Raw genomic sequence first — 17,098 nt, 5'->3', positions numbered from 1 at the left:
ACACACACACACACACACACACACACACACACACACACACACACACACACACACACACACACTCAGCAGAAGTCATGTTGGATCAGTGGCTGAGTCATGCAGACAAACCATTAATCCATTCATCTGACAGCTGTAGCAGAATAACACACACATGCCGATGGTGTGTGGGTTTCAACAGCTGGGAGCCATCGACTGACCTGATACAGAACAGCAGCCTTTACTTATATTGAAAAGCCGGCGATGTAAGCGACAAGAGAACAAGCTAATTAGGCCTGTTTATTGGAAATCAGTGTCCAGCCTTTAATTATTTCATTGACTGTGCCCGGCCTCTGTGGACATGCTGACTGACCACACCCATGTTAATGCAGAGTGCAAGAGCTTACTGACTGTGGATTCAGTCATTAGGAAACAGTTTTCAATGGTAAGGCAAGCCAAGGCAAGGCAGCTTTATTTGTATAGCACATTTCAGCAACAGGGCAATTCAAAGTGCTTCGCATAAAACACTAAAGAGCAGTTTAAAACAATTAAAAATATAAAAACAGATAAAATACGAGAATAAAAGTTACAGTGCAGTATAAGAAGTGAACAATTATTTCAAGAAAGGCAACATCAAAAAGAAACATCTTCAGCCTTGATTTGAAAGAACTGAGAGTTGCGGCTGACCTTCACTTTTCTGGGAGTTTGTTCCAGATATGTGGAGCATTAAAAACTGAACGCTGCTTCCCCCTGTTTAGTTCTGACTCTGGGGACAAGAAGCAGACCTGTCCCAGACCACCGGAGAGGTCTGGGTGGGTCATAGTGTAGCAGCAGATCTGAAATGTATTTTGGCCTCAAACCATTTAGTGATTTATAAACCAGCAAAAGTATTTCGGAATCAAGGAAGCCAGTGCAAAAGACTTCAGAAGTGGAGTCTTTGCACTTATCAGCAATGTATTTACTTTCCTGGTACATAGTAGAATGGAGAATGACTGTTTGAATACAGAGCAGCAACAGAAAATGTTCTCTGAGTGCAACTGATGTGATCATGCATCATGTACAATCAGATTTTAGAAAGGATGGGAGGACCAGAGCATAGCAGAAACACAGAACTAAATAGCATTACTCTTTATTAATAGGTAACCTTATAACATTTCTTTTGAAATGACTAACATTTAATATGTGATGTATTCATTTATTGAGGTCTAACAAAATGTGAGTTGAGATCTGGGAGCAGATAGTGAGGAGGACCTAATGTACTTAGACACTATGACTAGAACACTATAAAACATTTTGTCCCCCCCACCTGACTGCTGACTGGCTAAGCATGATGATTACAGCGGTGACCATGGAAACCCCTGGGAGTGCCCTAAGCTCCCAGAGACGGTTGCTATGTGGACCTTGAATCCACATGTGCCAAAATGCTCCCATTACCTCATCTTACATTGGTAACAAAAAGAGATCTTACAAAAAAAAATACAAAATTGAATATGGTATTTCAGAGCTGTGTATTGGCCACTTCTTGGTACAGTGAAGAATCCAATGAATCCAATCTCTATGAGAGGTTTGCGATAGCATTCCAGTCCCATAACATTGTCAGACTTCTGATGCACAGTTTAAAACAGACAGACCAGATATGTCACACACAAAAGACACTTTCAGAAGCAAGTTTTGGAAAAAACATCAATTTTTATTTGGAAATGACTGATCTTGTGCCCACTCAGTTTTCTTTCTTTTTCTTTTTTTTTTTTGCATCATTTTTTGAAAATCTCTCCTGCCAATGACCAAGATAACAATGCTCTTAAAAATAAAATCATCTCAAAAACAAAAAGGTACAAGAAAAACATCCATTTTTTTGCAGGGGGGGGGGGAAGAGAGGGTTTGAAACCAAATAAACAGAGATGCTACAACCGAGAAAAGGCTCCTCCTGGGTCGGGATGATAAGCCCAGGCCCACGTGTGATGAGCCATGTGCAGATCAAAGTCCCGCCCCCCAAGTAAGGACGATAGCCAATCACAGTGTAGTGTTCACAAGCTCCCATGATGCCCCTCTCTCCCTGGGAGGCTAAGGCAGTCAAACACAGTAGGTTACAGTAGGCATGAATACCTTAAAGTGGTAGATCGTGAGATGAAACACCAGAGGAAAAGATCTCAATTCTCAGAATCCTTTGAGATTTTGCGAAACATTCAATGCTTGACTACAAAAGGCTGCTGAGGGGTCAATATATTAGTTTCTCTGTATTTCTACAACATAATATATACAGTCAGAAACCCTCCTGTAAGACAGATAGTCTTATTCTTTGCCATGTTCTCTTCTACAAAGTCTGCCCCCAGCTCTGGAAACACTGATCATGTCCAACAAAAGCTGGAAAAGGAGAAAGTAAAAAGTACAAAATGACACATTTGGACTAGTGATAAAAAAGGATTCACAGCACAAGTATGAAGACAGGCGGATGAATTACAGTCTGTCTCAGAACAAGACCTAATGGTTGACTTTGAGGCTGTAATCCAAACACAGCTGTCCGGCTAGAGATGAAGAGGTAGCTAAATGTGTGCTTAGCAGTATGACTCAAGATTACTCAAAGCAAGCCGGCAGCCATAACCAAGGATGTTGTTAGAAAACGGAGATCTTTTCTTCCTGGAGGTACAGTGTATCATGACTAAGAGTTGTCAAACGCATGCCTGCAAGTAAAGAGTTTCCTTTTTAAAATGTCTATCCCCGTCAATGAACTCACTCTTACAACATGATCCATTCACACCATATGCCAATTTGAAGTGAAAGCCTTCAGTTTATTCCCCCTATGCTCATTACATAAACTTATTTCTAGCAAACAGTGCTGAAGCCTTGATGAAACTTCCTATTGCTCAACTGCAGCCCAGCTGAGACAAGGATGAGATGTCGATGCACAGTTCAGTAGATAACCAACTATGAGCTGACTGGGGAGAGGGCGGAGGCTAGGACAGGAGAGTGCTTATATACTTGCTTTTTGTGTGTGTGCATGGTGGCGAGCTTGTATATTCTGTGTTCCTTCAGAGTGTTGGTTTGAGGCAGTAACCCAATGTAGTAACAGATCCGCGTCAAGTTCCCTGTTGGCCTCCGTCTTTGGACTAGAGCCAGCCCTTAAAGGAATAGTTTGACATTTTGGGAAATGTGCTTATTTACTTATTTGTTGTTTCTTGTAAGTAGATCAGAAGGTCATATCTGTCTGTTCAATATAAGGCTGCAGCCAGCAGCCAATTAGGTTAGCGTAGTTTAAAAACTCAAAATAGTGAACAAAGAATATACCCACCAACACCTCTAATGCTCATTAATTAATACATTGCATATCATGTGTTCATGTGTATCATTGGTACAAAAACCAAAGTGTAAAAATGACACGGCATTGATTGTGAGTGCATTTTGTCAAGTGCCCTCTCCTTCCCGCCTCGCCCTCTCCCCAAGAGGTAGCAGCCCTGCCCCCCCCTCCCCCCTTTATTCCACCACACCCCACCCTGACCACATCTGGACCCCCCCCCCCCCAACCCTTCCAGTGAACCATGGCACTTCTCTACTCGGTCTGAGCGTCATAGTTGGCTCCACCAGCCTTCTTCAGCTCTGTGCGGATGTTGTCTGCTTCCAGTTCCCTCGGGTCACTAAACATAAACTCCTTGGCAAAGTTCTGCAGAAACAAAACAGTTCAGAAAACCAAAAGTTACTTTTCATCTGTTACAGAATGGGAAGAAGCCAAGCTAATCACGGCTGGGTAATGTGTAAAATGTAAGATTAGAATTAAGATTGTGGTTTGGGTTAAAAACACTGGTTCCCTTAAGTAGTACTCCTGGGACACGAACACCCATTTCCTGGGTGAAAGTCTTGTATTTTCCTCTTAGCTTCTTCCGGGACATGAACTCCTCCACAGAATACCTTTAAAGATACATGCTGCTGCATGTTTTGTCTATTTTTAGGCAACTGGACAAACTGTTACCACCAAAATGACTTTTATTAAAGTTGACATGTTGTTTACAAATCCAGCAGACACAGAGCTAAATTAGCATTCATTTCAATTGATGAATGTACGTAAGTATATACAATACAATACAATATTTACTCTCTTTTGGTCCCCATGAGTGACCTCTTTCACATGTCATAGTTTTTTTCCAATATTGATAAGTGCAGCTTTAACATATGTGAATATAAAGAACATATAGTGCATACTGCTAAATGTTTACAGTATATTTGCTCACAGTTACATACTATAGGGGTGCAACGGATCGCAGAACTCACGGTTGGGTCATGGTGTTGAGTCAGCGGATCACCACGGAAATGCCTTGGGATTGTTCTAATCCAAACCACAATCTTTCGTCGCTGCATAACGCTCACCTAAACTTAATGTCCGCCGAAACGACCAGCAGCTCACGGTGCCCTGTACCCTGCTCTAAGCCCCCTATTCTCGGGTAACTTCCGACTGCTGCTGATAAGACGGAGCTCTGTAGCCGTCGTCACGGCTTTTTGAGTTCTTCCACTCCTGCAGTAGCCATAACTGTGTCTACCGACTGCTTTTAACATGCTCCATTCACGTGAACAGAAATTTGCGTTGCCTGTATCTTCTCACAGCAACCCTGCATAGGGATTTATCAGCCTACTTCAAGTAAAAATGTATTTCACACTATTATTATGGTTAAACTTTGCAATTAATCCGCGGTTCACATGCATTCCGAATCGTGAGTGTTGATCCGTACAGACCACAGATCAACTATGGTCCGCTACACAACTATTTCAAATATATATTTTAACTCTTATGTTCTGTTGCTTACATTCCCTACCTCCATGTTTCCTCTTCTTATTATCTTGAGTTCAGATGGCTGTGTTGCCATATTGCCTCTGTAACCACCCAGTTTCCCCAAAGGGACCACTACAGCTTCACTCTCTTTACTCTCATTATAACAACCATTACTTTAATTGCTACTTTCTTCACATGCGACAACAACCAGTCTCTGACCTGCACGATCTCTTTGACCAGCGCCTTGTCGGTACTGATCTTGGCGCGCTGCAGCCCGCTGATGTTCTCACCGATCCAGGTGATGAGAGTAAACTTGGCTCGTTTGCTCATGGTGTCTCCCATTGTGATCCGGACGAAGGCGAACAGACGGGCATCATCTGAGGAAACAGAAGGAAGATACGATGTAACACTGAATACACAGAATGAAGGGTCTTGAAGTTGATGTTTTAACATGTTACACACTGCATCCCACACTAAAAGACAACGCAAAATCTCCTGTCCAATCAGTGCCTGACACACACAAACAGCAGTCTGTTGTTATGCCAGGCAGGTGCTGATTGACCTCCTGTCATGTGATGTAAGGTCATGCTCTGTTTTTCCATCTGCTGATAGAAAAAGGCTACACATTGTGATTCCATAGTGTCACTTTGTGTTAGGATGTGTAAGTCTGGGGTAGCATAAAGCGTTGCAAAACTGCACTGTGTGTATGTGTGTGTGTGATACAGACTAATAGAGGGAGCAAAAAGAGTTTCAGTGTTGCAGTGCAGATGAATACAAGGTGCTGCTTTTTGTAGTTCCACTGCACTGGCGGAGTCCACTGTCGAAACTGTGTGTGTGTGTGTGTGTGTGTGTGTGTGTGTGTGTGTGTGTGTGTGTGGGTGTGTGTGTGTGTGTGTGTGTGTGGGTGTGTGTGTGTGTGTGTGTGTGTGTGTGTGTGGGTGTGTGTGTGTGTGTGTGTGTGTGGGTGTGTGTGTGTGTGTGTGTGTGTGTGTGTGTGGGTGTGTGTGTGTGTGTGTGTGTGTGTGGGTGTGTGCAATGAGGAAATATTCAGGTCAACAGACTAAATGAGTGAAATCTTTTGTGAGCCTTGCAGTTGTGTCAACCCTCCCAGAGTGACCACGCCTGTCACTCCCACGGTGGTCCACTGCAGAACTGACTGTCTGTGAATAATGTGTCAATACATGCAACAAGGCGAAAAAGAAGAAAAAAACCCTGTGCTGCTTTTCTTTCTGGCTGCTACCTCGTCAGGCCTCTAGATCCTATTCAAATGGAACAATGTGAGCAGGAAACATCCGTCTTCAGCGTGAACTGCTCACAGACATATGGAACATGTAATGAGGGGTCCAGGGTTGCCAACTCTTTTCCAATGAAAGTAGCTCCAAAAGTCGCTGAAAGTTGCTCAATGATGTCATATGCTCATTTACATATTGGTGACATCATAATGTATCATTTGCATAAAGCTTAGTGGCACAAATGTAGCTTTTCCTAGGATATGTGAAGGAATGCCCCGCCCTACTCTGCCTCTGATTGGCTTGTACTCGTTGCCTTCGTTGGTTGGATTGGTTAGGTTGAGGCAGGAGGAGTGAGATTGGTTAGGGTAAGAATACCAGGGTAAGCCAATCAGAGACAGAGTAAGGCAGATTAGGGCGGGTCATTCCCTTGCCATCATAGGAAACGCAAATTTGCGCACGCGTTCTCTTAATACATCCATGGGTGCAAGAGGAGTGGGAAAGAGAGACTCCGTCTTATTGGCAGAAGAGCCGTGGACTGTGATTACTCTGAGCAATATATGAATTATGAATTACAATATATCTTGCTTTTCCCCTGATGGTGTGAAGTCACTAAATGTGTTGCTAGTCGCTTTTTATAAATAAAGTTGTGTCCAATAAAGACCACCTTATTTCTATTAGTATTTCTAGTTTTGGTCTAATATGATACAAAGTAAAGCTTATTACGTCTTATTAATATACCTAAAACTGAGATCTGTAGTTTCAACTGCCGAACTTGAGACGCTTATACATGCCTTCATCTCATCTGGCCTTGACTACTGTAGCGCACTTTTCTCCTCACTTAGTATGTCTGCTTTGGATCGTCTTCAGTCAATGGAGAATGCTGCTGCAAGGCTACTCACTAGGTCACCTAGATGATCTCACATTACCCCAGTACTGAGTCCCTTCACCAGCTCCCTGTTGCATAGAGGATTTAGTTTAAAATTCTTACTCTTACGTACAGAGCATTGCATGGTCAGGCTCCTGCATACTGTATGTGGCTGAGCTACTTCACCCATATTCGTCAGCTCGCTCTCTTAGGTTTAGCACGTTAGATGTACTGTCTGTTCCACGCACCCGGCTTAAGATCCGAGGTGATCTATGGAATGAATGAATCTGTCTCCTCCCTTAGGGTCTGCTGTTTCTCTGGATTCTTTCAAAAATCAGATAAAGACATACCTGTTTAGACAGGCGTTTGGCTGCACTTAAAATATTATTGTGCAATACTGATTGTGTATCTTGTTCTCACTCTGTATTGCGTTTGTCTCTGGAAACACTTTGTGACTTATAAATGTAAAATGCGCATTATAAATACATTTTACTTACCCCCCACACACACACAGAAAATTGAAAAGTGGACTTTTTTAATTTTATATTTGTATTTGTTAAAGAAGGTGTTGTACAGTGAGTTGAAAAATATAGGCCGCTCATACATAACTTTAGTTTATACATGAAGTAAATAGAAATGTGTATTTCACATACACAGATCTCCAAGTGTGATTACCCCACGTCACACCTATTTCTCTCAACACTGTCGAACAAATACACCCAGGCTGTGTTGTCTGCTGTGTCTTCAGGCGGTACGGTGTCATTATGAATCAATAACAATTACTCAATATTGTCTTCCAGAAGTTATTTCCTCTGTGTGACTAACAAAAACTCTGTATACTCGGACTATGAGCTGCAAAACCTCCCCAAGTCTTCAACAGAGCAGTCTAACTTCTCCCTGACACTCATTATGTTTCCACCTGGAAATAACCTCCTTACTGTATGAACAACACACAGGATCTCAAGACAGACTGAAGATCTATGAAGGTCAATGACTGATCAAAGCACATGGCATTAGGGCTGGGCAATATATCATTATTATATCAATATTGTAATATGAGACTAGATATCGTCTTAGATTTTGGATATCGTAATATGGTAAGAGTTGTCTTTTCCTGGTTTTAAAGACTGCATAACAGTAGAGTGAAGTCATTTTCTGAACTTACCAGACTGTTGTAGCTGTTCTATTATTTGCCTTTACGTTGAAAGCGTCAAGAAGCATTGAAAAGTCAATCAAAAAATATCAGACAAAAGTCAAAAACCTTGAAAGCGTAAAAAAATGTAAAAAAAAAAAAACGTCATGGCACAATCAAATCATTCAACAAGCGTTCTCCGACGGGGGCAAGAGAACGATAGCGTCATTTACGATACGATGAAGTAGGTTGTTATGATTATCTGCCCGAAGTGGCGTTTTACTTGCCCCGGGCCAACCGGACAACCCTTATTGTTGAGCCCTGAACAGTGAAGAGCGTTCCACCCCCACTAACTCAGACGTGAAAGCATCACACATCATCAGCCCACTGTGTGCAGCTCACTGCTGGAGGGATGGAATCATCATGATCATATGTGTTTGTGTGCAATTCATTCATTAGTTGGCCGAATTAATTCTGATATTCGCTTAATCAGTTAAGTTATTTATCAAGCAAAACATGCCAAACACTCATTGGTTCAAGGTTCTGTTTTATGTCATTTTCACTTTCATACTTTTGGGTGTTAAGAGTGTTGGTTGGACAAAACAAACAATTTGAAAGATGTCTTCTTGTCGCCTATTTTCTGACATTTTATTGACTAAAAGAGAGGCACTTTAGCGAATAAATATTGCACTTCCATAGAGCTGAAGTACTGAAGACAGATTAAAAAAAGAGTAGTCATACTGAGGCAGCAGAGGCAAGATATCCTGACTTCCTCAAAACCACTGGATCCTATACATCCAATTATGCAACTAATGCTTCTTTCTTTAGACCCTCCCTGTCTGGTAAAATACCCACATCCCTAGTTTGTAACTCAGGCTTTCTGTTACAAAGTTGTAGTCTCTAAACCAACATAACAAACGAAAGATGCACCGGCGCGTCCAAATAATGTTTGACAAAACTCCTACTCAAAAAGCGATATTACAAAATTTAATTTCAGACATTTATTTACTATTTTAATCACATATAACCTAAGACTTTGGTAATGGTGGAAACAGGCTCATTTAAGCCGAGTTCCTGCCAAAAGTCAGTTGATTTTTCTTAATTTTATTAGGAGTTTTTTTTACAGTACAACCTGCATTATCTTTATGTACCTGTTGAAGCCGCTGATTAAGACTTTCTTGGCAGAGCCTCGGCGGCACTGTTCTCAGATCAGATCACACGCACATTTACAGGAGCAGCCACTATAAAGACTTTTATCAGCGTGGGCCACAAAGGACATTGCCTGGAGCAACACACACACACACACACACACACACACAGTTTGTCACACATTGTCACCGTTTGAGATACCAGAGAGGAACTAGTACAAACACATACCCTTGCCCCAACCTGGAGCTCCCCCACACACACACTTCCTCACTCTGGTTTCCTGGTCTGTCTTCCATGCTGACACATCATTGTAGTTTCAGTGCAGTTTTTCTCTGTAGCCGCCCCCCCCCCCTTGCTGCAGAGAAAACTGCACTGAAACTACAATGATGATGATTCAGCAAAATAGACTTGTTGCTCTGCATACATTGACTTGATTTTAGCAGACCAAAGGTTGGGCGGGTGACACCGTATCTTCCTCTGAGCCCACACTCAGTCCCTCTGAGACAGCCTGGAAACTAGAGCTGTCTCCTGTGGACAGTGTCAGGTGAGTTTGGCAAGGAGTGGTGTTACCAACATGTGAACTGAGTCTAACAGCAGGGCCTGAGGATGAGGAGGCCAGTCAGTTGACCATTTCATTTGGTGTGGATCCCCAAAGGACCAATCCTAGTCATTTTGGTGACACCCAGATCTTTTATAACTAGCGCCACTCTCAGGTCAACATCTCCCCCTTAACCAACACTTTGGTCCATGACTAAATATACTTGCAACCGCCCGTCCAGCTAAAAAGGCAAAGAAAAAGGAAGACTGAAGCTGTAAAAGCAGAGACTAAAAACAGGGTTTTTGCAGGTTTCAACAAGTCAAATTAAAGACTTTTTAAGACCTTTTTAAGACCTTTATGAATGAAATTTGAGACCTACATATATCACAACATAAAAGTACAACGAAATGCAGTCACAAAAGTACTCTGGAATTAAAATGGCTTTCGAGTGTGTGATATAATTTGATTGTCGGTTTCTCACTGGAGCCCTGGACAAAGTTTTGATTACTATATGAGAATTATTATTGTTTATATGAAAAATAAAGTTTTACACCACATTGGTTGTAATCATTTTGTGCAGCATGTACGGAGATGAGATGTCATGTCTTGATAGTTGTAATAACATAAATCGTCAGTCATTTATCATTTTGAAAAAAAAAAATTCAAACAAAATATAAAAACAAAGGGTGAATTGCTGATGTATGTAAAATGCAGTAGTTTTGATGAGTGAAATAGTCCTTTCGCTTCACTTTGAAGCAGCAGGCAACAGTGTGTGTGTGTGTGTGTGTGTGTGTGTGTGTGTGTGTGTGTGTGTGTGTTGGAGGGGAGGGGTAAGTCAGAGCCCTGAGGAGATGCTACTTTCAAATCTTGCTGGCTTTCCAACCTTACCAACTCTGCCTTTCAGTCATTGGGATCCATCCTCTGGGGATCTAGAATATCTGAACCCAATTACCCAACAATACACTTAAAAAAGGTTTTCATGGCGGCACTAGAGGAAAAGTCGAACTATTCAGCCTAGACAACCCATCCCTAGAGCAATGTCGCTAACATGGCTAAAAAACACTAGAAATCTATTTAAAGACTTGAGAAAACCCTGAGAAACAACTTCTTATCAGGGGACATTCAGGACTGAATTTCTTATAAGCTGATAGTTTGGTGATCCCCAATGAATCATTTATGACACTGACTAAATAAGTTATTGGTTGTTATTGTTTCAGCAGAAGTCATGTTTTAAAAGTCCTTTAAAAGTTGCAAATCAAATAAGCCCAAAGGATTTAGGACTTGGTGGAACGATGCCCTGCCCTGCCCTTGCATTGATCTAGGTTGTGCACGCCATTCGTTCGTTTATTTCTACTTCCTGCAGCTGGATTACTTAAACTTCAATATTCAAAGGGAGCCCTCCTCTTCAAGCCTCACTAGATGAGCTGTCTGCATCAGCTCCTCCTACACTCAGAGCAGGGTTTCTGCAGAGTTACAACTTCACTGCTAAATAAGGAAAACAAGCCCACAGAGAGAAACATGTCTGATAGTGCGTGTGTGTGTGTGTGTGTGTGTCATCTCTGAACAGGAACCAATGGCAAACGCACCAGCTGAACTGCAGTAAAACATGGTGATAAATGAGTTATTTCAACATAGGAATGTGAGAAGAAAAAGAGAAAAAAAGTACAGGCCCGAGGCAGCAAGATTTAAAGACAACAAGAGCAAGCATCAGAAACAGCCACACCCAACATCTGAGCAGATGCTTTACTCTTAGGACACAGAAAGAGGGGACATTACACAGTGTGAGATTTTGGTTTTCTCTACAGCAAGCCATCCATTAGTTATATTTGCTCACTGGGAATCATTATCTGGAAGCCCCAACTTGCTATTTTTCTCTTTTTGTGATGAACAAAAATGGGTTGAAGGCAGATAAAGATGAATGCCAAATAGGCCAGTTTTGAGAACAAATAATCAAGTTTAAAGTGGGCGTCTACATCTTCCCAGAGCAATCCAGGAAACAATTTTGTGCTGCTATTCAAAAGGTTGACCTTAAATGTTTCACCTTGTAAAAACCATGCACAGGATATTGTAGAACAGGCAGATTATGCAATGCATACAGTGGCATCCAATGGGTGACAGAGCACAGAGTCTTAAAAGATTAGTGTCAAGTTGTGGGGCATATAGGCTGTTTAACCCGTCCCCCCCCCCGCCCCCCCCCCACACACACACACACACACACACACACACACACACACACACACATTAGTCAGCAGTAGGGAATACCTTTCACCCATGCATTACACTGGCCAGGCTTGGATAAAAACCAGGGTGGAATATTTAAATAAAATCTACTCTTTACCTGTGCACATCCTCTTGAAGTCCTCATAGTCAGCCCCTTGTCCTGCAGGCACGATCATAGAGCCCTCATATTTAAACACAGTCCTGGAAGATGCAGAATACACCGTGCATTATTACTCCATGTATTATCCAGTCTCATCATCTGTTGATTCACAACAATTGCATTATGTGCACATCAGGCTCATTTTGCAGACTGAACCAAAACACAAAATGCTTAACACCCGTGCAATGTGGGAGCTGAGTGTTAGCCATGTGTAAGTGTCACTGTCATAACGTTATCCTCTCTGAATACAGGACAAAGGAAATTACTTCAGCCCCGCTGGGCCTGATAACTGTGCAGTGTGTGACCGCTAAATAGCCAGAATACATATCAGCTAGATCGGATCAGCCAGGACAGGACACTGAATCCTGCATGTATTTTAGCCAATATTGTTATACGCTAAAGCATTGGAATCAGGGTTTCACGTATCCAATGGGTTTGAGTTAAAGGCAAACCCCGATGTGCCATTCTAGTGCGTATTCAGAGTCAGAAGGTCGAACTACTTTAAAATATCGAGCAATTTTAAGTTGCCTTGGGTACATGCAGACATTCATTTGGCATAACATACAGCGCATTACATTTCCTATGTGTTTATGATTCTGTCTTCAATTCGGCATGTTTCTAGTTAGCCAAACTGCGCTTATTTAAATAAAATGTAAAGTTTTATAAAAGGCACGCCTCTTATTTTAGCACCCTTCGCCACAGAAAAGACGGCGCAGTGGGCGGCAACACGCTAACGTTATGTGAATTTGATCGAAAAACGGACTGATTAATGTACTATATGTTTGCCGAAGTGAATAATGGATAGTACGTCTTCGTTATTCAGATAAGGTCCATTCATGAAACATTTACTATTGCAAATGTGCAAGGAAATATACATTAGTCACAATCTTTAACGGAGTATGGATAAGTCACCATCTCCGCACACTCACCAATTGGTGTCCGTGTTATCGTCTCTGACTTGGTTGTAAGCTTCTCTGCAAGCCTCTTTATCGATTTGGGTTGCCATTTTTCGTTTAACGTCAGACAGGAGTGAAACAGTCGAAGTCAACGTTGTATCAGTCCAGATTAGAGAGAGCTAGCTAACGTTACACAGTAATAAAACAGCTAACTTATACAGTTGATGTAATACATCAGAGAACTATAACTGATAACGTTATACAATAGGCTTCACTCCAAAATCACGACCGCTGCACTGGAACAATTCAGCCGGTCGGATGCTCTTCTTCTAGCAGCTAGGTTTATTTCCTGTATATTGCTACTTTATGGGCGTTGGTGATGCAAGTAGAGCAGGTTGCCAGCAGACAGACAGACAGACAGAGAGAGAGAGAGAGAGAGAGAGAGAGAGAGAGAGAGACAGAGAAGTCCCCCAGACGCGGTATTCACCTTCTCCCTGTCAATGGTCAATGGTGTGAGCCCCGTTGTCAAGTGAGCCACAACATACAACTTCATATTCCCGTAAGGACTTTCAAAATAAAGTATAACAAACATGTCGAGGATAGATAAATAGATAGATATACTTTATTCATCCCGAGAGAAATTTTAGGCATCCAGTAGCTTAGACAACCATAACACAACAAACACACATATATCTCACATACATAAAAAATCACTCACAGAAATGTAAAGTTATAAAAATCACTCACAGAAATTTGAAGAGTTAAAGGTGCTATGGTAGACTGTGCAATGGTGGTAGTGCAAAAGAGAACAGTGCAGGGATTGAACAGTGCAGAATGGCTGCAGCCAAAACACCGTTGTAATATTATTTATTCACATACAAATATAAATGCAATGATACATTTAGCAGTCACACATGTACGTCATAACTTCTTTTTTTTAATTATTAAAACGAGTGTAGGCCTATTAGCCTTAGAATCATCACCTCTCACCAACCTGGTGTTAAAACTTACTATTTCCTTTTAATAATACGTTTTCTCATTAATTTGACAGCCTATTATCTTCATGAGCCATTTATTATTATTTCTAAGGCATTTGCCATGTTTGCTATATGAGTCTGTTAGGGAAAAGACAGCTTCAGTGGAGACATTATTTGTTTTTGCCTACATGATGTCTTGATCCAGTTTTTACATGACAGATACATCGTACAGTGATCTGATTTCAGAAAGAAAATACTTTGAAAATCATTCCAAACAAACAACATCAAACAAACTTACTTTATATTGGCAGCTTTCTTTTGCTACTGGTTACACTGAATGGTTATTCATTCTCTCCACATTGGAAACTATACAGGGGGAAGGCAGGAACACGGGGGGAGACAGAGAGGTTGGAATTAGTTCTGCTGTCAGGAAACAAAGAGGGGAAAGGACAAAGAACAATGTAGAGCAGGAATGGGGCTATATCTCAAAAAGTAATCCTCAATAAACATGACAAATAATTACCAACAACGATAAAAGAGTAAAATTGTAAGATGCATTGAATGAGGATATCTGTGACATTCCAGGAGGAGTTATATATTGTTGGATGTACAATTGCTTTGCTTTTTAATACCAATTCATTAATTATTCTTTTTCAGAGATAATTCATGTTTTATTCTGAAGGCAAATCCATAAACTTCCGGTTTTACATGGGCTAAATTGTGCAACTTGGGCAGTGCAGCGGTATTAAAATCCACCAATAGTTTCATTTCAGTTAAATTAAATGTATAGGAACCCGCATATACTATGTTATACAGTACAAAAAGTATTGTGTTACAATAAAAATATTGCGATATGCTGTTCATTGCAACATTCTTAACTATGCAGGCCTACAACACAATACTAGTGTTACTGTACACTTAAATACAATACAAACTATACAACTACACAATTCAGTAAAGTATCTGTCAGCCAGGGGCAGGGGTTGCATGTGTACACTACATGAAGTATCAGTGATGAAGTATCAGTGGGCTGCAGCAGAGGCTAGGTCTCTTCCTCCTCCTCCAGCAGCTCCAGCGGCTCTCTCTCTCTGATGGCTGACACCTACCCGGTCTGGGCTCTGTCCCTCTGGGGTGTCTTCACTGCATCACCGCGCCACCTGCTGGTCCGCCAACAACCCATCACAGCAAAAAGAGTGCCAATGACTCAGTTGTTGTAGTGGCGAATCGATAACTAGGACTGTAACTGTAGCTGGTTGGGATTAGGTGACCACTGTGGTGCATCGGTAAGAATGCAGTCAAATGCTCTGATGCTCTTCAATAGATTTATTAACAGATGATTGTCTGTCTTCATGAGTGTGTGGTTCTACAATAAACAATAAAAAAGAGAAATATCAGCATACAAGTAAAAACAACAGTGCTGACAGGATGCAATTACTAAGACTACCAAATGGTAATTAGTATAACTTTCACCTCAGGTAGCTACAGCTGCTTATATCAAATAACCAAAGAATATACCAGATAACACACATCAGCAGCCTTCTTACTGCTGGGTCTCAGTAACAGCAACCCAAACATAGTTCTCTACTACACAATATGGTAAACACTCTGATAATAACAGTGCAGTGTCATGTGAGTGCACACATAAGCACAATAGTAATGTAACACTAACAATACTAGGCATTAGCATGCTGCTAGCGAAATTTATGCTAACATACTGCATTTCAACTGAGTATCCCAGAACAGATAACATTCATATAAACCTAAGGGACCAAAAATACACATATGTAAAACATTTATACCAGTGTACTCACATGTCTCTGAACGCACACATGCACAGAAAGCGACACAGACGACAACGATACACCCCAGAAATATCTACCTGTGCTTCTCCCGGCCACTCTCACTACTAACTCAAAAACACAACTTATCAGCCAACGTAAACAGGTGTTCTCTCTGTAACCCCAAAACAAAGGCGCTGACTGGCTGATCCCCGTTACCCCGAACATAAAATAGCAAGTCCTTCTTTACAGTTGTTAACAGTACAAACGGGTTATACAGTTATATTAGAGGGGAAAGATCAACAGTGAACAATTAAGGAAATCATAATTGTGTGTATCCATCTTCATTCTGAAATTCTTTATTGGGGATAACCCTTTGAGATGAACCATCTCGTTTTCAAGGGGGTCCTCAACAACATATATGTACAATAGTAACAAATTAAGAGTATACTTCTTAACAAACACACAAAACAAAGAGCAATAACAACACTCATGCACACACACACACACACACACACACGGACAGATGTGTGCGTAATGAGAGCTTAATATTAATCTTGCAACATATAGGCTAAGTACAATACAAACATATTCCTTAACATACCAAATGTAAAACAAAACCAACAAACACAAAACAAAGACCTATATCGCCTATTCTCTACAGTACAGTTTAGCCAGATTCTTTTTTTTTTTTGTTCTTGCTCTATTGCACCTTTTTTCTCTATGGTTTGTCTCTATGGTTTGTCTCTCTCATTGTGTCATTTTTTGTCTGTGTGTTTATTTTTCTTAACCATAGAAATGTGCAACAAAATCAACCCTTCGCTTCAGGACATTAATGAGCCATTCAAATACTTGGGAACAGTTCACGTTAAGAGTTAGGACATTGCAGTGCAAGACGCATAAAAAACAAACTATAGTCTTTTTGTATTCTGTTGTTGGTCGCTGCAGTGTGGAGTAATGAAGTTACATCCAAGTTCATTATCGCCTACCTAGTATTGAGCATGGAATAGTTCAATGTCTTTAAAACGGTCGGTGACATTGCCAGTCTTGAATGTACTTGCATTCAATCACAACATCGAGGTTTTGGCTTCAAAATAAAATGGCAAAGTGAAAATGACATAAAGTTACATTTACCATTGGTTCCTGTGTGCAGCGTCCTTTCTTCACATTCACCAAAATACACTTTAGCAAAACAATGTTTTAAAACTATTTTTCAACTTATAAAAAAGAACAACTAGAACCCGTACACGAAGCTTTAACACAGTCAGGTTTTTGGGGTTGTTGTATTGTACCATATACATTCTCACCGTGTACTTCTCATTATCACCATAGACTGTATGATTATCACTCCAATGTTTTAGTTTGCGGTTTGCTTTTATTAGACAGAATCTTTTATTTTGAAAACACAAACCGGAA

The 17,098-nt window shown here is 40.9% G+C and overlaps 1 protein-coding gene across 1 annotated transcript; it reads right to left on the bottom strand.

Annotated features, from left to right (window-relative positions):
• Window positions 1-1,645: 1,645 nt before the first annotated feature.
• On the bottom strand, window positions 1,646-13,423 carry cotl1 (coactosin-like F-actin binding protein 1). The gene is made up of 4 exons (XM_031285570.2): window positions 12,961-13,423; window positions 11,990-12,072; window positions 4,955-5,112; window positions 1,646-3,634 (listed from the first exon to the last, which is right to left on the bottom strand). Exons 1-4 carry the CDS (start codon window positions 13,035-13,037, stop codon window positions 3,524-3,526), a joined length of 429 nt encoding a protein of 142 aa, XP_031141430.1. The 5' UTR covers window positions 13,038-13,423; the 3' UTR covers window positions 1,646-3,523.
• Between the last annotated feature and the right edge of the window lie 3,675 nt (window positions 13,424-17,098).

The sequence above is a fragment of the Sander lucioperca genome, chromosome 7 (genome assembly GCF_008315115.2).
Source record: "Sander lucioperca isolate FBNREF2018 chromosome 7, SLUC_FBN_1.2, whole genome shotgun sequence".
NCBI classification, from domain to species: Eukaryota; Metazoa; Chordata; class Actinopteri; order Perciformes; family Percidae; genus Sander; species Sander lucioperca.
The sequence above is the reverse complement of the archived record's forward strand: the minus strand, read 5'-3'. Positions and strand labels throughout refer to the sequence as shown.